General features: G+C 39.5%; 1 protein-coding gene across 3 annotated transcripts in view; it reads left to right on the forward strand.

Annotated features, from left to right (window-relative positions):
* The window catches only part of BTBD9 (BTB domain containing 9), a 402,199-nt gene that overhangs the window by 245,118 nt on the left and 135,725 nt on the right, over positions 1-21,356 (forward strand). For all 3 annotated transcript variants that reach the window (XM_036869695.1, XM_036869694.1, XM_036869696.1), the window contains one exon: positions 16,070-16,179. In XM_036869695.1, the coding sequence (XP_036725590.1) occupies positions 16,070-16,179 (110 nt within the window). The remainder of the gene's footprint in view (positions 1-16,069; positions 16,180-21,356) is intronic.

Consider the following 21,356-nt stretch of genomic DNA (forward strand, 5'->3'; position numbering starts at 1 on the left):
TACTTTTATTTTCATTTATTTATTTATTTTTGGCTGTGCTGGGTCTTCGGTTCGTGCGAGGGCTTTCTCTAGTTGCGGCAAGTGGGGGCCACTCTTCGTCGCGGTGCGGGGACCGCTCTTCATCGCGGTGCGCGGGCCTTTCACTATCGCGGCCCCTCCCGTTGCGGGGCACAGGCTCCAGACGCGCAGGCTCAGTAGTTGTGGCTCACGGGCCCAGCTGCTCCGTGGCATGTGGGATCTTCCCAGACCAGGGCTCGAACCCGTGTCCCCTGCATTAGCAGGCAGATTCTCAACCACTGCGCCACCAGGGAAGCCCCCAGAGCAGCATTAACCCCAAAGTAATTAATCTTTGCTCTTGAAGTATGTGTTTTTATTTATGCATGACTATATGTGTTTGTTATGATTTAGACTATAATCTAATTCCCACCCTTAGCTATACGTTAGAATCTCTGCCTCATTCTAATTAAATTAGACTCTCTAAGGGTGGCATCCATATATTTTTTAAGCTCCCCAGGTGATTCTGATGGACAGCCAGGATTGAGAGCCATCAATTCAGACCCCCTCAACATTTGAACAGGTAACAAGAAGACCTTGTCTCATTAAAACTGGTAAAGGGATACCCTTAAGTCAGAACCCATTCCACCCGTAGGTTGGTAGGAAGCAGCAACCTCTACCTCTCTACTCAGAGCTCTTTCCCCTACAGCCTGTCTTTAAACGTGCTCAAATAACTTCCACTTACTAATGAATAAAACGGATCCTTCTCTTGACTCTACAGTCTCCCTCTAGCCATCATCCTGTTGTTCTTCTCTTCATAGCTAAGCCCTGTGCTTCCATTTTTATTTGTGCTCCAGCCAAGTGCAGTCAAGACTCAGTCCACTGCCCTGCCCACAATTCTCCCAGGCTTCCGGGGTGTTGCATTCCTACACTTTGCACATGCTACTCTTCTCCCTGGATTTTTCTTTTACGCACATTTTTTCCTGGCATCACCCACTCATGTTTCAGTACTCAGTGATCACATCTGGGAAGCCTTCTCAAATCTTCCCAGTCTGGATTGGATGCCATTCCTTTGTGCTACTATGCTATTTTGTGTAGTATTTGTAAAATAATATTTATTAATATATATTGTAATTATCGATCTGCATTAAAACAGTGGGCCTTTTAAGAATTAACTGATTCATATTTATTTCCATATCTAGTGCCTAACAGTATTCAGTATATAGTAGTTCCTCAATAAAAACATTGCTAAATTAATGATGTCAAATATAGTCATTTAATATTTTTGAGTACCTACTATTCGCTAGCTACCAATTACTGAGCCCTTAGAATGTGCCTGGTCAAGTACTGACCAACCACTTAATACATGTATCATTTAACCCCCCCAAAGTTAGGTACTGTTACTTTCCCTTTTATGGATAAGGAAACCAAGGCTTTGAGAAGTTGTTTCAAAACTGAATTGCTCTTTCTGGTGTCTTTTTTTTTTTTTTTTTTTTTTTTAAATTAATTAATTAATTTATTTATTTTTGGCTGTGTTAGGTCTTCGTTTCTGTGTGAGGGCTGTCTCTAGTTGTGGCAAGCGGGGACCATTCTTCATCGCGGTGCGTGGGCCTCTCACTATGGTGGCCTCTCTTGTTGCGGAGCACAGGCTCCAGACGCGCAGGCTCAGTAGTTGTGGCTCACGGGCCTAGCTGCTCCGCGGCATGTGGGATCTTCCCAGACCAGGGCTCGAGCCCGTGTCCCCTGCATTAGCAGGCAGATTCTCAACCACTGCGCCACCAGGGAAGCCCCCGGTGTCTTTCTTAAATTGGTATTTCACACTTAATCTGAACTGAGGGACTTCTTTAATGTAGGCTGTAAATTTTCTGAAGCATAATATATAATCATCCAATTATATTTATTTTGTAAATTGGCAGTATTACGAGTTGTCTCTGGTGTTTGACAAAGGACTTTTCTTTTTAAAAGATGGGATCCTGTGTGGCTTAACTAGTAATTTTTTTTCTTTTTGTCTAACATTTATACTTTTGCTAGCCCTTCAGTGAAAATAGAGGAGCAACAATTCATTCTGTTTGGGAATTAAGAGAGACCAAATGATTAAAATCAATAGACAGTGCCACAGCCTCCAATTCCCGATCCTCTCTCCCCACCAAAGAACCTCCTGAGCCAATAGTTTGAATGCCTTCCCTCATAAATAGAAAAATTGGCTAGTTCAACTTTCCCCCTCCTTTCCTTTTTCCTCCTCCCTGCTAACGAGCAGTGAAATGGCCTAATGACTGGGACCAGAGGGAGGGGAGAGCAGAGAAGAAAGCCCGAGTAATCCATACACTGAATTATCAGCCTCTGTGTAATTGAGTTTTCTTTGGCTTCCTTCTTTCTGGAGTTCAGCATTTTCAAGTTACTGAGGGATGCACTGTTTCTCCAGGCACTGAGATGAGCCATGTTTTCAGTTTCTGCCATGATCATTTTGATCCACCTGTGTGGGCTAGAAGGCTTGTGCTTCTGATGGCACTCCAGAAAGGAAGCTGGGAGGACTCTGAATGACACGGTTCCGTTTTCCACTGAGAGTCAAACACAGAATGGCCTTTTCATGCCCTTGTCTGTTTGAGTGTGCGTGATAGAGGCTGGAGAGCATTTGTGTGGCAGGAGCGGCCCTGGAAGATAAGGAAGGTGCTGAGCAGAATGTGAATGCAGCCCAGCTTCACATGAGCCCCGGAAGGGGAAATAGCTGTTGGTGGTGAAGGGTGAACATCTATCCTGGTTTGCCTGAGACTGAGTGGCTTCCTGGGCTGTGAGACTTTCAGTACTGAAACCAACACAGTCCTGGGCCAACATAGATGGTTGGTCATCCTGTGTGCCTAACTTAACTTTCCTTAGCTTAACAGAAAGTTCACAGTCAGTTGGAAATTACTTCCTATTATCTTTAAATCCTGACTCACTGAATGAAAACAAACCAAAAACTTGAGAATTTTCTTGGACTCCTTGGAGTAAGCAGTAAAATTGAATGGACCCTTTTTGAAAGCTTTCCTCTTATTCCACCTGCACCTTGCACTCCAGTTGTCTGATTTAGAATCCTTGGCCGCCCTGCTCCCCACCCCTGCGAGGTATTTCTTTGTTCTTCCTCCCCCTCTCTTTTTGCTGCTGCTGCAGTAACTCCAAGGATTAAAGAGGATGTACAGTATATACTTTCTCTTACTTTGGCACTTGCTTCCCATGGCTCTGCTTAGATGCAGCTGGCTGGGCTGGGGCATTAGGGAAGCCTCCAGGCGACCCACAGCTGAATCCATCAGGTCCCCTGCAGCAGCTGTTATCTGAACCAACTGGGTCGTGTGACAGCAGCAGAGGAAGGGTGCAGCACGAATGTGCAGGAAGAACACCAGACAAGCCTGTCTCTGCTCCAGAGAGTCTAAATCACCCCATCTGCATGTGGAGCATGGTGATTGTTCTGGAGAGAGTGGGAAGGGGAGGAGATGGTGTTTTTCCACAGTTATTAAGGTAAACAGAGCAACCAGTGCTGTCTGTACAGCTGTTTCAGTGTGAGGTTGAGCTGAATTATTTTATTTTTACTTAGTGGGAATTAACACCATCCCCCTTTCTTTCAGAGAGAGGGAGACTGTGGCTAACAAAATCACTCAATGATTTGAATCTTTCTGCAGAATGGTGATAATTTACGGGACTGTCTGGACATATCCCTGTTTGGACGTTTAATTAGTGAAAAACAAGTCCAAAAGATAAAATAACTAAATAATCTGAGACAACCATATGACGATGTGGTAGAAGGAATGGGACAAGGAAGGGGATGGAGGAGCAGCAACAAGGGGAAAATGTTATTTCAAGACTAGAAAGAAAAAAGAGTTGTAGCCCTCAGGCTGAAGACAGGGAAGGAGATGAAGAAGAATGGTTATTATCTCCTGTATTATTGTCCTAAGTACCAGACAGATTTAGAGGTGTCCCCTTGTGGCCACAGCAGCTTGGAAGATCCAAGGTCTCAGACTCAGTAAGTCCGGCAAAGATCCTTGATTGAACTTTTATCCTTATAGGAATAATCACAGGCATGGACATACTTTTGTCAAAAATAGTTAAGCTTTCAGGTAATGTTGGCAGAATGAACACACATTGATTCTCACATGCTTCAGAACAAGATCCTACTAAAATGACAGTAAAGGAATTTTTAAGATGTTAATCTATAAGGATAAAGAAAATGGGAAGAGGAGATTAAAAACAGGCAGATGAACAATTGGTAAATGATTTAACAGGCTCAGGAAAACTGAATCCTAAGCCACTAAATCCTCGAAGACTTAGGAGTTAGGGGCACCAGGCACCTTTGAAGCTGTGATGAAGGAGATAGGTAAGAAGGGGCTGAAATGAGAAGACTGGTTAACTATGTACTTATGAAACAATTAAGAGCTCTAGCTTCTCTTCCCCACTTCACAGAACTTTGACTGCTTCTTCCCCACTCTGATAGAAAACTGGAAATGTATTCTTTTTTTTCCAGATCTATTAAGATATAATTGACATATAACATTGTTTAAGCTAAACATGATGATATATAACATAGTGATTTTTTTTAACTTTTTATTTTATATTGGAGTGTAGTTGATTAACAATGTTGTGTTAGCTTCAGGTGTACAGCTAAGTGATTTAGTTATACATATACATCTATCTATTCTTTTTCAAATTCTTTTCCCATTTAGGTTATAACCTAATGATTTGATACACATATATTGTGAAATGATCACCACAGTAGGTTTATTTAACATTTCTGTCACCTCATAGAAGTACCTTTTCCTAATGGTGAGAACATTTAAGATCTACCCTCTTAGCAACTTTTAAATATATATTTCAAATATATAATACAGTTTGGTTAACTGTAGTCTCCATGCTGTACATTAGGTCCCCAGAACTTACAACTGGAAATTTGTACCAACTGACCAACATCTCCCCATTTCACTCACTTCCCAGCCCCTGGCAACTACCATTCTACTCTGTTTTATGAGTTAGGCTTTTTTAGATTCCACATATAAAGGAGATCATACAGTATTTGTCTTTCTCTATCTGACTTTGGAAATCTATTCTTTGATGAAGATAAAACAGGTAAAACAGAAGGTCTCTAAAGTGGGAAACCATGCATAGGTTAGAAAGGTCATACTATAGGAAGATTAGGTGGTCTGATGCTTAGACCCTACCTTTCAGTAATATCTCCCCTGCCACACATTCAGACGAATACCCCTACCCTGTTTCACCACTCTGAAACTCTGGTAGTCAAGCCCGTATTTCCCATGCAGAGGATTAGAAACATCTTTCTAGATAATTCAATCAGTCTAAGAGGGAAGAGCTAAAGAATCTGAAAGTGAGATTTTCCTGACAGTTGACCCATTCAGGCAACTATATTCTCAGAATTTCCTCTTGAGGAAAATGTCTAGGTTCCTTCCTGACAACCTTCTTGACAACCAGACATTTGAGGAAACTAATATGAAACATAAAGACTAAAACAAACAGGAAAAAAAAAACTATATAGGGAGATGAAAACTTTAAAAAAAATTATTGCTATCTTCAGAGAGGTTAAATATGGCAATCTTAGACCAAGAAGGAAAAGCCATAAAAAAGGAACATTTGGAGAATAAGAAATACAGTTGGAAATTTAAAATATTAAAGCAGAAATGGAAAACTCGGTAGAGAGCACAGATGATAAAGTTGAGGAACTCTCCCACAGAGTGGAACAAAATCACAAAAAAATGACAGATAGAGGAAGTATGAAAACACAGGTAAAGATAAGGAGGTCCAATATTCAAAACTAGGAGTCCCATAAAGAGAGGTTAAAAAAATCCAAAGGAAGAAGTCAATAACAATAATTCAAGAACATTTACCAAAACTGAATTATCAATACGTGGATTTCCAGATTGCAAAGGCCTTCTGAGTGCCCAACACAGTAGAAGAAAATAGACCCATACTAAGGCATCATGAAATTTCATAATACTAGGGAAGCAGAGAAAAATCTGCATGTTTCCAGAACGGGACATGTTTTTAAAATTAAAAAAATAAAAGAGCGAAAAAGGAAGAGAGAAATCAAGTCAGGTATCATAATGATTTCTCAGTAGCAAAACTAGAAACTTGACAGGCAGTAGAATAAGACCTTCAAAATTCTGAAAGAAAACTACTTCCAACCAAAAATCAAGGCTCTTTCTCTTAGTAGGGAAGAAAAACTGTGCAGGAAAGGAAAGTACTCCATATATTAGTTGTGAATAATATCTACATAATCATGATGTAAACACTGAGTATTGATTCAACCAAAGTTACAGTACAGTCTAAATTGGGGGATAGGAAAAGGGTACATATGGAGGAGAGAGCTAAAAAGTTGTCTTCCATAGTAGTAGATTGGTAGGTAAGGCCTAAAGCTGGAAAATCAAGAAGTAGCATTAAATGCATGATAATTATAGATGTGAGATAAATCCTGAAATAATCCATGAAAACAGGTAAGAACAGTTGCCTCTGGGGAGAGAAGGAAATGGAGCATGGGGGGAGTATTTTTCATAATAAATCTTATAGGCTATTTGACTTTTTAAACTATGTATGTGTAAAAGTTTCTTTGTAAAAGAAGAAAGAGAAATAGTTAAGCCAGTTTTGTTTTATTTTAATGAGGATTCCAAACACCACAGCAGTAGCAGTGACTACTAGTAATGTAATATTTACATTGTTTATTAAAAAATAAATCCTCTCTTACAAAGTATACATTTTAGTTTCTGTGCATTTCTCTCATAAGTTTTTCTTTCCTTGAATTTCTCAGACAAGTGTAAGGATTGACATTTTCTTTCTGATCACTGACTTAGCACTAATGCTATACCAGTAAAGTCTAGGTCATGAATGGTTGAACTCTTAAGAAGCTTTGGGGAAGGAAAACAAAAATCCTTGCCAAACTACTCCACCTCCCAACCTGCTTGCTAATCCAGTAGAAATATGGTTTGGGACAGGCTTCAGGCTTCAGGTTTGGTTAGGACTTCTAACACAAAAGGCATGAGTATGGGGAAATGTCTTCTAAAATGATTGGGCAGACTGTTAGGTTTGAAGCTGTCTCATGTCTTCTCAGCCCCTACTATAAGCTGCAGACTCTGTAGGTCTCCAAATAGTGCCACTCAGAACATCTTGCTCTTTTCTTTTCTCTTTTGCTTGTATTAAAGTTCTAACACATTGACAGATTTTAGGAGCAAAATCTCTTATACCAGTAGTGCTGAAATTAGTAATCCTTCATGCTGTTTGGAAGCTGGAGTGTAGAGGCTTCTATAGTGAAATCAGTCATGCACTTCCGGCTTTAACAAACCCGGAGACAGAACATAGCCACACCAGTTTTGGCACCCAAGACAAAAATACTTCTGTTTCCTATTATCATTTGCCTTCCCTGTGCTGTTGGTGTGTGTTCTTCTCAAGTTTTCTGTAGTATTTTTTTTGTTTACTTTGACTACTCTGCCTCTGGTTGGTAGCTTTGTACCTAGTTATGCTGATACTTGAATTATGTGCTAAGTAAATCTCTGGATCTTTTTTTTTTTCTCCCTGATCAATTCTCTAGGTAAAGGCTGAGAACTTCCCAAAGGGCAAAGGAGGGTCCCTGAAGTTTTTTGTGAGCATAGAAGTCTGGGGATAGTAGGTGGCAAGTGTGTAGCTTTTCTGGGTTGAACTTGTTTTCTCCAAATATATTTGGAGAAAACAAATATATATATATTTCTTATATATATTCTTATATATATATTTCTTATATATTCTTATATATATATTTCTATATTTTTTGGAGAAATATATATTTCTCCAAATATATTTCAGTTAGTTCTCTGTTAGAAGCTGTTACTGCCTGGAACACAGGTTTCTTTACATAGCTCATAAGGAATACAGAGGCTTTGAGGGACGTGTGTTCTGTTGAGATTTGAAATCTCCAGCCTGATTTTATGAGTGTGTAGGGTATGAGTTTTCCATGAAAGGAAATAATGCATGCAAGGGCTAGCACATGGGATGTGTTCAGAAGCTGGTAGCTTTTATTTTAATTCCAGTGCTAGTTTCTCAGAGGTCTGGAATGAAGATTCGTGGTTTCCTTACTCCCTATGCTCTCTTTATTACTCTCTTGACTTGTCACTCAGTTTTCACTTCTGTTATTCTAACCGTCTTACGCAATTCCTGTCTTGTTTCTCAGTGTGTCAAATGTTTACATTCTTAGAAGGATTCTTAGATTTTTCTTCAGGGAGAGGCAAATTCTTTCTCCTTCTGTTTGCCTCTCTTCCTTCTGTATTTAATCTTCCACTCTAAAAGGAAAAAAAAGGACAGGCTCCTCCAGCCCTTAAAATGTTAAGTTATAGTAAGTGGCATATCTCTACCATAGTCTTAGGTTTAAAAAAAAAAAAGAGAAACTTCCCTTACCCATCATGATCCTAAAGCAGGCTGGCTACAGGTCATAGTCACCAAATGAGTTCTTACAGATTCATAGGGAAACTAACAGATTTAATTTTCTTCTACTTTTTCTCTAGTGCACAATTCCATTAGACTCATTTGTCTACATTCGTGGAAATGCACAGCCTACTGGATAAACGGAAAAAGATAATGCAGCCATTTTAAAGATAAAACTGGTGAAATTCTCTCTCCCGCTCCCAGCATCTTGGGCTAGGGGAAAAGTTAATGAAAAAATGCAAATATTGAACTTTTGGTAATTTAGTTCTATTTCTTAAAATATACTTTGTGTTGGTTTCAGATGTTTTATTGAGTAATAAAATTGGTTAACAGTATTCCCACATGGGGATTTGTTCACAATAGCACATAACAGACAGAAGAAGGGATTGGTTTATACATATTCATGATCTTTTCCTCCCCTCCCCCTCCCTCCTCTGGCTCCTCCCTTTGTCTCTCTTCTTTCTTTCTCCTTTCTTCCCTCCCTCCCTCCCTCTCTCCCTTATTCATTTTTTATTTTATATCTTTCACTTGCCATTTTGTCTTTCTATAATCCCTTGAAAATTACAATCCGAAAAAATGCAGAGATAAAAAGAAAACGAAACCATGAAATAAATAAAATAAGACATTTCTTCCCACGAAATTCAAATCAGTTCCTCTTTCCAGACCCTAACAAACCTACTTAGTTAGATTTTTGCCTATATCCTGCTAAATATGTATAATAGGTATACTGTGTCTATATCGCAGACTCATTTACGGTATATCCATATTCTCAATCAGAGCTAGTCATGCCTTCCCATTTGACTCTTCTTTTATTCCTGCAGGGAGAGGTTTTATAACTGTTTATCCTTCCAGTTTAGCAAGTTTGTCTATGAAGTTCTATGCTAAATAGATCACCTACCAACCAGTGGCTAATTATTTGATTTTTTTATTTGTTGTCTGTCTCCTGACCTGAAATGTAAATTCCATGAGGAATAGATTTTATCTGTAGTGTTCAATCCCATATCCCAGCACCTAGCAGGAGTAGCTGACACATGGTAAATACTCAGTTAATATTTTTTGGATAAGACTGTGATCATCTGGGGGTGGGGGGGCGGGGCAGGAAAGGGATTATTTCTGTTTTAGCTATGTTTTGTTTTGTTCACAGGGAGGACTTTTAAAGTTCATGCTGCTAAATTTGGTGTTTTAAGGTTAGGCTACCATTTGTGAATAGGTCAGAGGCTCTTATGTCTTTCTCCTTACCACTACTACCAGTGTGGAGCCTGAGACTGAGAGAAATTAAGGAACTTGCCCCCAATTTTATACCTAATGCATTGTGAAGCTCTGACTAGAACCTAGGTCATTCTTTCAGCTCAGTCCTGTCAAAAATCATACAGTTTGATGGGTTTTAGTCTTACCTTCTAAACTGCACTATAAACTTCTCCAGATGAAGGTTTATGTCCTGTCTTCCTGGTCCATTCCTCACAGTGCTTAGCAGAATTTCTTGTACCTAGTAAGTGTTTATTAAATCTTGATTAATAGCACATTTACTCAGTATACCTACAAGGCTATTGACTGGTAAATGTGCAAGCAGAAAATAGAAATGAATTAAATAAATTTACAGGTTATATCGTTTTCATATGATTTATGTAAATAAATACTATAATTAAGTTCTTTTGTGATATTAATTTCAAATATGTTTTCATAGATTGAAGGCATATTATTATGGCAGGTTTTAGGTTCTGCATATTCGGGGGTGGGGAAAAAAAGCCTATTGTTAAAAATGCACATTTCCCTCAAATAAAAAACAACACTTAAATATTTATCTCTAATGTTGGAATGACTTTCTATTTTGGGTAGCACTGGGTTATGCTGTGTTAGTAATTATTTACCGATCTTATCCCTTCTGCATACTTGATTCTGTATAGCATCAATTTTCTCTGAAAAACAAGATGACTTCTTGTTTTGTTTGCCCTTCAGGTTGAATAGTGGAGTTGCTGGAACATGATTGCTCCCTCTGCAGGGGTAATGGTCAGACAGCATCAGGGCTGTTCTCTGAGACAGTAGCCTCTGCTTAGGCTAACTCTGGCAGAGTGTTTAACCTTTCAATAATTCTTCCTCTCCCAAATAAGCAAATGCTGCTGGGGCCCCTTGCTGAAGTCAGTAGAAGAGAATCTATAGCTCCACAGATCAGCCAGAGGGAAGGTTTTCTAAGAGTAACAAATCTGTTCTGTCGCAACATGCTTTTTCTAGAAGCTTTTTGTCATTCTGGCAGTAAACTGTTTTCCACTTGCTGCCTTAGCAACAAGACCTGAAGTCACTTCACCCTCTGGTCTGTGGTTTGATTATAAGAGCATTAACTTGGTACCTAGAACTAGAAGAAAATATCATACTGGGGAAACCCACATACATTTCCAGCTTTTTCGGCTAGAGAATTATTTATGTACATTCTTCATATCTCCTTGAAAGGAAAGGTCAAATAGGAAATCGTGGAAATGGTGAATTCAAATCCCACATGGTCCTAAGTCTCTAGTAAATGCTGTAGCTAAAGTTCTTGTCAGGTGACTGCCTCTGGCCACAGCAAAGAACAGTTTTTCTCTGCAGAGTTCTCCATGGAGACCTCAGAGGAAGAGCCAAAATGTTAAGGATCCCTTCTTGTGCTGTTAAGGATCCCAGTCTTAGGCTAACCCTGGTTTTCTCAAGCATCTTTGTTTAACCCAAGAATGTAAAGTTCAATTTGAGAATAAAACTTTGTTTACCAAAGAATAAAATTCTGATGGATTTTGGCTTTAGTTGATCCCTTGCGAGCTCATTTAAAATTTTTTTGCTGAATTCAATTTTATCTTGTAGCAGAACCTGCTCAGTACAGTGTTAGATGATCTTATAACTAGAGGCAAAGGTTAAGGATCAACTGTAACCACAAGTAGGCTAAAGACTAAAGAATACCAAGACTAGAGGGTTCCAAGGGGTTTAAAGGGAGGGTGTACAAGTTGCTGTTTTTCTATATTCAGTTTGTTAAAGACGTATTGTATGTGACTTAGAAATGAAATACGGTAGCGTCCTGACAAGAAATGATGGAAAGATAGGTTAAGAATAGGAATTTGTAGTACCTTCCCAGGACAGGCAGGGAATACAATGAAATCTCCAAGGCAGAAATTTTCTAGGTCACAGTATTGTGATGTTTCTTTGTAAGAAGTGCTATTTTTCTTAATAAATTAAAACTCCAAACTTCCAGAGTTAGCACAAAAAAGAAACTCTTCTGTGGGCATGGGTAGCTGGACCAAATATGGGAAAAAGATTCTTCCCTTGTTTCCTTGTGCAGAGCTGAGTCAGGTCAAGAACATTTAAAATAGACTTTTCTAAAGACTAGGGGCTTAAAGCAGGAAATAACATAGAGCCAGGTAATCTGCGTTCGGAATGTAGCTTCTTTCTACATATACTGTGGGGCCCTAAGGGTAAGGACTAGCCCCTGCCCATGCTCTTGAAGTCCATCCTTGGGCCTGCCTATTCATGGATGCGGATGCACCACTTTAACAACCACAGTTAGGAATGCTGTCCCAGACAACCAGCAGTCTTAAAGTCCAAAAGAAATGCCGCCTCCAGCGACCTACTCTTTGCATTTCTATTTAATGATACTCTACTCTGCCAAGCACTGCATTAGACACTTTAAATACTTACCTCGTTTAAATATCATATAAGGCTTGTGTACTGACCTTTTATAGAGAAGGAAATTGTGGTTCAGAAAGGTTTAAGACATTTTTTTCCCCGAAGTAACACAGCTAATTAAGTGATGGGGCTGGGCTACACACCTGGTCCTGTTAGACTCTAAAGCAAGTACTTCAAAACTCTATAGTGCCTTTCAATTTCAGAGTGCTATCCTTGGAAGGTTTAGGTTTAGGTTTCATTTTTTTAAAGAAGAATCTCTTTTCACCCACAATATTATAGCTCCTAGAAACTTCTGCATTGAAACATCCTGTTTTGAACTGTGTTGAGGCCCCAGTCTTTGTCAGTGACTAGAAGACAGCTAACACAAGGAAGGGAGGAGAATATTGGAAACAGACTGTTACACCAGGGCTCATGTGAACGGCATTCATCCTCATCAGAAATGGCCAATCTGGGGCTTCCCTGGTGGTGCAGTGGTTAAGAATCCACCTGCCAATGCAGGGGACACGGGTTCGAGCCCTAGTCCGGGAAGATCCCACATGCCGCGGAGCAACTAAGCCTGTGCGCCACAACTACTGAGCCTGCGCTCTAGAGCCCGCGAACCACAACTACTGAAGCCCGTGCACCTAGAGCCCACGCACCGCAACAAGAGAAGCCACCACAATGAGAAGTCTGCACACCTCAACGAAGAGTAGCCCCCGCTCACCGCAATTAGAGAAAGACCGCGCTCAGCAACGAAGACCCAATGCAGCCAAAAACAAATAAATAAAATAAATAAATTTTTTTTAAAGACACTAAATTAAAAAAAAAAAAGAAATGGCCAATCTGTTGCATATCTGCCTTTCTCAGCACTAAGTTTTAATTATCTTCCAACTGTCTGAGCTGCTGTTGAGGACCTCAGAGAGAACAAAGGAAAGCTGTCATATTTTTCAGCAGCGCCCCTCTCTGCACACTGATGAAGTCACTAGCTGCCACTGCCCTTATTATCAGGTTAAATCAGAGTCTGAGTGTGCATTGGAGAGATGATGTTGAAAGAAAAAAAGCTTAAGTTTTACCTCTTATTCAGAATCTTTTGTGACAGAGAAATGTGGCATCTGCTTCTCCTGTTTGGGTGTTATGACCCAGAAGCAAGTTTTCTTTTGTTTTTCAAAGAAAAAAAAGGAAAGAGGGAGAGGACTCTCTGCCATCACCAGCCCTTGGATTTTTCAGTAGCTTGGATAGCGATAACTTCTGCCTCCAGGACGTTCCCTTGTGAGCCCCGTTAAGGAAATCTGCTTATGATCCAAGATGGTACCTTGATGGTGCTGCCTCCTTCTTCCTCTAGACATTGCTCATGGGTCAGGGCATGCCTTCCCCTGAGCTGGACAGGGTTCAGCTGTGTTCTTAATGGAGAGCTCCAGGCTGCCCTACCAGTCACTGAAGTTGGGGGATTAGTTAAAGCCTGTTTGCTATTTCTAGTCAAGATCTTCAGTAAAGGATAGAGTCCTATGCTAAACAATTCCTTGCTGGAAAAAAGGAGCATGGCTTCTTTCTTGTGACTTTGTCACCATTTTTAAATGTGTATTTGAGTAAGGACTTTATGCCATTTTTGTAAATTAGGCTATAATTTTCTGTAGACTTAGAAAGTATTGTAGAACTAGAATAATTAAACTTGTTGTGAGCATTACATATAACAGGCTAATCAGGAAGTGTGATGTACAGTGGTGAATTGCTAATTTGACCTCAGGATTATGCAGCAGAGATAACATTATCTTCATTTATATAGAACTTTTTATCTGGAGGCATCTCTCAATGCTTTTGCAGTCATACATATTATCTTGTTAGTTACCACAAACACTATCATTAAGGCTGTAAAATGTATTCCAGTACGATTTTTTATTTTCAGTTTCCTATAATTGGGGGACAAGGGAGGGGAAGGTTCTGTATTTTCTCCCACTCCTGATATTTGCACCAGGGTAAATTTTGGGAAATGACTGTTATCTAAACTAGGAGAGCCTGGTTCCATATAATGTTTTGAAAAGAAAGTGGGGGGGACATTACTGCATCCCCTTAGGTCAGCCTGAACTATTTAACCTTAAGAACTGCCAGTGGGGAAAGGCCCTATTAGTCCCTTCCTGGCTCCTCTGCCTTGCACAGTATTAGGAGAGCTATCTCTCCTTTGAGAGATTTGACCTAGGGAACAGGAAAATGATCTGATCAAATTCCACCAAACCACATTCCCTCCATTCCCTCCAAGATTGCAGACAGCAGCACTCAGACTGTCACGACTATGTGCGGTTGAAAGTGCTATGCTTGTTGAGTTCCTGTGGGTTTAAGGAAATGGGCAAAATTAGATTCAGGCCAAGGTGCCAGGCTTAACACACCCCTTCCGCTCCAGAAAGCCCAGAGAGATTGTTACTGCCTACAGTAAAGAACCACACAGTCCGTTCTACCCAGATCATTTAGAACTTATTTTAAATGAACCCCACCCACCCACCCAAAACCAGTAAAATCAGCACCTTCTGTCTGCCTTGAGGGCTTGAGAGAACGGATCAGGGCCAACCTCCTGCTTACCCAGAGGGCTCTGGTGAGCACTGCAGTTGCCCTGACTCTCCACACAGGAAGAGCGGTGTCTCCCTGCAGTGGATATGGGAACACTGAGCAGCCAGTCCAGGAGAAAGCATTACTATCGGTTATGAAGATGAGCGATCAGCTCATGTCAAGGAGCAGGTGGCTAAATGAGGTGCACAGAAAATGCGGTGAGATTCAGGTTTGAAGAAACAGGAGGGAGAATAGCCCACGATACAAAACCCCCAAATATAGCCTCTTTTATGTGAATTTTTACAGTTGGCATTTACATTATACAGTTAACTTGGAGTAACGAGAAATGTAACGAAATTACCGAATTAGTGAACAGCGATTAACTCAGATGTAAAATTGTATCATCTTAAGTGGAAGGTTGTTTTACATAGTGGAGGGAACATATTACTAAAACCTTGCCCAGTCTGTCGTCTCCTAATTGAAATCTGGTCGTTTAGTATGCCCCATCCTTCAGAGCACATAGTTCATAATTTGAGAGAGCGTTATCAGTTAATCTAGTTCTTTTTCTTCTTATTCTTCTTTTGAATTCCAGTAAGACTGTGTGTGGCACATTACATTCCCTCTGAAATTGTGTGACACTCAGAAGAGTAAGTTTGTCTGTTCATTAACCTGTGAACTGTCAGGTCCGTTTGAAGAGTGAAAGGAGCAAGTTGCTCCAAGGTTAATGCTTGTTTGTCAGAGAGGGTGAACAGGCCAAGAGGCTCGAGACTTGCCCTGTGAAACTCTGCACTGTGTGCAGATGCCAGATCCGGGTGGCCAGGCGGGAGGCTGCCGAGCAGGCTGGGTCACCTCTGCTGATCACTTCCTCTGGTCAGGAGAAGGCTTCCTAGCAGTCAAGTGGGGGGCTGGCGTAAGTATATAGGGTTAACTTCCTAACAAGGATTCAGGAGCAATATTAAAATACAAGAAGCTGTGAGTGGTTTTCAGTAGTTTCCGTGGATTTTTACTTTCAACAAGAAAGCAGTATTGATTTCATGCATTTCATCCAATGGATGAAAGCTTTCATTGAGTTGGAAAGCATTTGACTTTGTGTGTGTTTGTGCACCTGTGCACAGGCACATTCCTAACCACAAAGCAAGGATAGAAGCTGTTTGTTATTCTCCAATGTAAGTGTCTCATGGATATACAATTGTACTGACATTCAGGGGTTGAGCTGAGCAATCCCTGGTTTGATTTTCTAGGTAAACCAAATCTAAGTTCTACTTCATTCTCTGGAAAGTGGTACCTCCTTAATTTTGCTGTAATTCTTCCAGGCTCAGTTGGAGCTGGCCCTAAGGAGCAGGTACAGGGTCTGAAGCCATTTCAGAGTCTCCTTTAGTCCATGCTCTGGTACACTGTATGTTTACATAGTGTATCTTATTCTGTTATCTTTGGATTCGTTACGATGGAAGCTCATTTTCTTCAACAGATTTTCTTTTCTTTTTACCCCCAGGTATATTCGAATAGTTGGGACTCACAACACAGTGAATAAGATTTTTCACATTGTGGCTTTTGAATGTATGTTTACAAACAAAACCTTCACTCTGGAGAAGGGGCTATTAGGTAAGTGTTACAATTATATTTTTGTGTATACACTTAGATATTTTATCTTCAAATATTTTGTAATTCCATTAACTCATCTTAATTCACCTCTTAATCAGCTTTGACTAAGAACTCTGGTTGATTTGAATGACTTATGGCTGAGTGACATAGAGAGGGCTTATATTTTTAGAAGTAGTCAAAATAATAATTCCAGTAAACTTAAAAGAATGTAAATATTGTACTAGTAGTTAAGAATTGAAAATGTTCTAGTGATTCGTTCAGATTTGCTATGTGGGGAATGCTTATGATAGGCAAAGCCTCTCAGACCAAAGGCTTTTCTATATTTAATGGTAGGTAGGGTCAGGGAGGAAGTTGCTATATTATTGATCCAATGCTCCTACTTTCCAAGGCTATGCAGGTATTTTGGCCTCTGATTTGATATGAATGGTGTGCTCAGCTATGAGAATATCTTCTTTTCATGGACACAGCAGTCCATATTTGCCCTACTTTGCCGAATTCACCTCAAGAAAATGCCTGCATATAAATTTAAATAAGACCAGAGTAACTAAATTATTGTAATGAAAATTAAGTTATCTTGTGGGAAATATGGCCTGGCTGATCTTTCGAAAGGGCATTTTAAATTTTGTTTAGTTGTCTATTTGGTTGTTTTCTGTTATGTTTTGTTTTTGCTTTTGTTTTAGGTAATATTTAGTCTGGCTCTGTGTATAGTCCGTCCCAGGTCTTAACATTCCGGATACCATGAGTGGCTTTTCCTGTCTAGACCTCTTTTATCCATGCCCACAGGTTTTTACTCATTTCCTATCAAGATCATAGTTTAACTAATTAGATCCTTGAATCTGTGCCTTTACTGCAGCTTTCTTTGAAAAGGGACTCTGTATGTTTGAGTGGAGGGATAAGTTGCCAGTGCCTTGGTGTTCATAAAGTAGTTCTTTACCTTTACAAAGGGACTAATTTCTCCTCTCCTCTCCAAGCCCTGTTCATGCTGGGACACAGAACATATTGACTGTGTCCTAAAAACTTGGTGAAAACTAGAATGGGAAATGTGAGAGTAACTTGCAAATGTTTACTAATTCTTTGACTGGTCAAAAGTCTAAATTTTCGTAACGCCGTGTGTTTCCTAAATGTAATCCTTTACTTTAGGGAAATTTGGGAGAGTAATATTAATAAAGTAGCAGGAGTAGAAATTATCCCAATGTATAGAGAAATTTTAGAGCTCAACTAAAATAAATAATTTGGTTTTAATTTTGCTATGGATGTAATTTTTAGTTTTAAATATAAATGTTGATAATCTTTGTGACTTTTAAGTCATTTGAAAGTTAGTGCTGAAGCATTACCTGATATTATCAAGGCTTTTAACTCCATGGAGGGTCATAGAATTGTGATGATGGGGTGTTTGGGGGAAGCCACTCCTTTTCACCTGCTGCCCAAGTTGTTTTATAGACTAGACTTCACTGTGTATGTGATTCTGTAGTTAGGGGCACCCTTACTGAGAAGGATCTTATTAGAAACCAAACCACCTTCAGTCACAGGATGTGTAGAGCTTTTGGCTACTGGCTTCAGCCCAGTGCACTGCATTTTGAGCATGCTGCATAGAAGACACCTCCCCCTTCTTACTGGAGAAGAACAGGTTTGTGGACACTGTAATTATCCATGAAACAGGTCTATCTGGCATGAAAGGCCATGGCAGGGATGAAACTTAGGATCAGTTGTAGTGAGGGATGCTGTTGTTGGTCTGTATGTTTTGTCTACACTGAGTTAGTCAGCATTATCAGAAGCCATAATAGTCTCAGACATGTCAGGGGATGAAAGAAGATTGCAGAGATGCAAGAAGTGTTTTTGGTGTCTGGTCAAACACTTTCCTTCAAGTCCTCTTCTATGATGCTCACAAGCTTGACGTCAAAGAGCACTGCAGTCATTTGTCTGTCATCTTCCCTCCACCAAATAGGAGCATCTAGGCAGATATGTGTGTGTACCTGTCAGCAGATGGCCTGCAGCGGGATCCCCTTTGGCTCTTATTTTACTATCTTACAGCGCAAAGTTGCCCCCATGCTGGGCAGTCAGGGACATGGTTTGAGTTGTGAAGGAGTGTAGGGAGATTTCATTATTCTTTGTCTGACATGGCAGCTCTGCTGAGTCTACAGGGGTGTTTGAAGTAGTAATGGCCAGCTTTCCATGTTGATGATCTCAGGTGCATTTTAGCTGCACACAGGCCTCAGCCAGCCATTCTACAGGGACCTCCAAGAAAGGAGTGGTCCTCTAGTGGGGCCACAGTGTGTGTCAGAATCACCTGGAGTTATTTTTAAATTGTAGCTGCCTACTGCTCCCTCTTTCCTATGAAATGTGCAGTCCTCCCTTGAGAACCACTGACTGATACGAACTTCAGGTTTTCACGGGGGAAAAAAGTAAAGCTAAAATAATGTCATCATGAATAACTAGTAGGGTATCAAGCTCTACTCTTACATTTCAAGATTCAGAATTTCTTTCTTTCATAGTTCCTTGTTCTTTGTTTCATAGTTCAGGCTACTCTCATTAGAGTAGTACTCTCCTAATAGGCCTTAAAATTACTTTTAAAATATTTGTGTTGTTTTTTAAAATCAGATTTTAATGTTATTACTTAAAGCGTATAATGATGTCAGGAAAAACATAAATAAAAATAACCGCACTAGCATCATAAGATTTTAGTCTTCTTTTTCCACCAAAGGGTTTCTTTCACATTTTTGTTGACAACATGTCATTCCTCATGCCTGCTTCCCTTGCACAGACTCCTGGGGAAGCTTTGTAACCCTGTGGGTTCATACATCCATGGGAATGGGACCCTCCTCAACCACACTGACCAGATCTGGGCGTCAGACTCTACCCACAGCACTTCTCCCACCTTATCTGCTCCTGCCACCACAGCCCTTTCTCATTTGGTGGCTGCTTCTGGTTGGTGCTGGGATGTATTCTTGCCTGGGAGAGTCTTGCCTCTTTGTTAGGAGGCATTTGTAGGAAACTCTAACCTGTCACTGCTGATGCATAGAAGGAACGTTAGAATAGATATGACTGCTATTTAAACATTAAACCTCTCAAAAAATGTATTTGCTTTGCCGTGGCACTCCACTTTGTGATATGTATGTAGCATTTGCCAAATCCCTCCACTTTTTTCATAATAATTGCCAAAACTTCCTTTTCATTTAATCTTGTATTTAAGTTCACTTCTTTGAATACCCTATCAGTTATTCAAGGAGAGAGAATAATACCCACCACCCAGCTTAAAGAATTATCAACTCATAGACAACCTGGTTTTATCTGTATACTACCTACTTCCTCCTCATCAGATTACTTTGAAGCCAATTCCAGACACTTTATCATCTTACCCATAAATATTCCAATATATATCTCTATAAGTAAAGCCTCCTTTTTGTAGCCATAATCACAATATCATTATAATACCCCAAAATTGAACCGTTATTCCTTATGAGTATTAAATCAGTGTTCAAATGTTCCTAATCAAATCAAAGTCTGGAGTGAGTTTATGTGTTTTCATAGGTTGTTTAAATCAGAATTCAAATAAGGTCCATACTATCAACAAGTAGCTGTTATGACTCTTAAATCTCTTTAAATCTGTAGGTTCCCTTACATATGTCTGTCTCTGTCTTTCTTTGTTTTATCCCCTCTCGCTAATTATAATTTATATGTTGAAGAAACTAACTTTTTGTCCTGCAGAGTTTCTAACAGCCTAGATTTTGGTGATTAGATCCCCATGGTAACATTTAATGTGTTCCTCTGTTGTATTTCTTGTATTTAGTAGTTAGATAGAGGCTTAATCTGATTCAGGATATTTTTGGTTTTGTTTTTTGTTTGTTTTTTTGTAAAATGCTCTATAGATGGTGGTATATGTCTATCAAGAAGCACAGAAAATCTTTGATTGCCTCTCGCTTTTGGATAGTCACATCCATTCATGATTATTTCCTAAATTCATTCTTTTATAATTTGGAATTGCAAAATGGTTATATTCTAATCCTGTCATTTCTTCTTTGTTTAGTAACTAGAAAGAGAAAAACTTGCCTGAACACTCATTTGGTAATCCTAAAATGCAGTTTGCCCAGGAAAAGTAGGATAAATGTTATATTCTTTCTTCTTATTTACCACTTTTCAAATTAAAAAGGTGGTTACCTAGCATCCTCCAAAGGTGACCAGTGAAGTGTGATTGTGGGGGTTTTTTGGGGGGGAGGAGGGTGGAAGGGGAAGTACGTATTATTTTGAATTTATGGGATTAAACAAATTGGACATCTTTTAATCACTTGCGGTTATTTTTATTGATATTCAGATTGTCCCCATCTTTAGCTTCTTCATGTTGGCTCTTGAGTCTTTCTGACATAATCTCAGTAGTCCTCAGTAATTCCTTGATTTCTGGCTTGACACGATGTACCAGGTTCATCTTGTACATTTATTGTCCCTCATCTGGAATCAGCCATTTCTGCAAGAAGCCCTGGTTCCCTCAAGTGGGAAATGACATTTGGAAACCTCAGCCTAAGCACTTCCTATTGGGTTGGTCACTATTGCTAGGCCTTTTCAGTGGACAGAGTAGGAAATACATGCACATATATTTATTTATTTGTATATCATATATTCAACAGGTAAAATATATCACTAGTGCCTGCTGACACTTCTAATTAAAATTCAGTACACAAAGTTTTTGTTTAACCTTTTGATCTTCCATCTCCTTTTTTCCATACTGAAAATCTTGGTTACTACTGATAAAGCACAATAGTTAATTTGCTTTGTCTTCAGTACATGCAAAATAGTCTCAGAATTACATTACTAGTAGTACCTTAAACCATATGATTACTGAAAATAGTTTAAGATTTTTGCAGTTACCTTTAGGGCCCTTAAGGTATATCCCACTAGAGATGTACAGTAAAATTACTGTGTTTAAAAGTCACTTAAAATAATTCTCTGGGTGGTCATGCCACTATTTCAGCATACAGATAGATTCATTTGTTTCATTTTGCTTTCAGTATTTAGTGATTGCCTTTAAATTTTTTTGTTTTATAACTATGTAAAATATGCACATAATTGCAAAATCAAATATACAAAGCTGTTGTATTTAGAGAAATCCAGTTTCTATTCCTGTCCCCTCTACTCCTGTAGGTAATCTCTTTTTTCCCCTTTAGTTTCTGGGGTTATCCGTTTTA

This window comes from Balaenoptera musculus, chromosome 11 (assembly GCF_009873245.2).
Source record: "Balaenoptera musculus isolate JJ_BM4_2016_0621 chromosome 11, mBalMus1.pri.v3, whole genome shotgun sequence".
Lineage (NCBI taxonomy): Eukaryota > Metazoa > Chordata > Mammalia > Artiodactyla > Balaenopteridae > Balaenoptera > Balaenoptera musculus.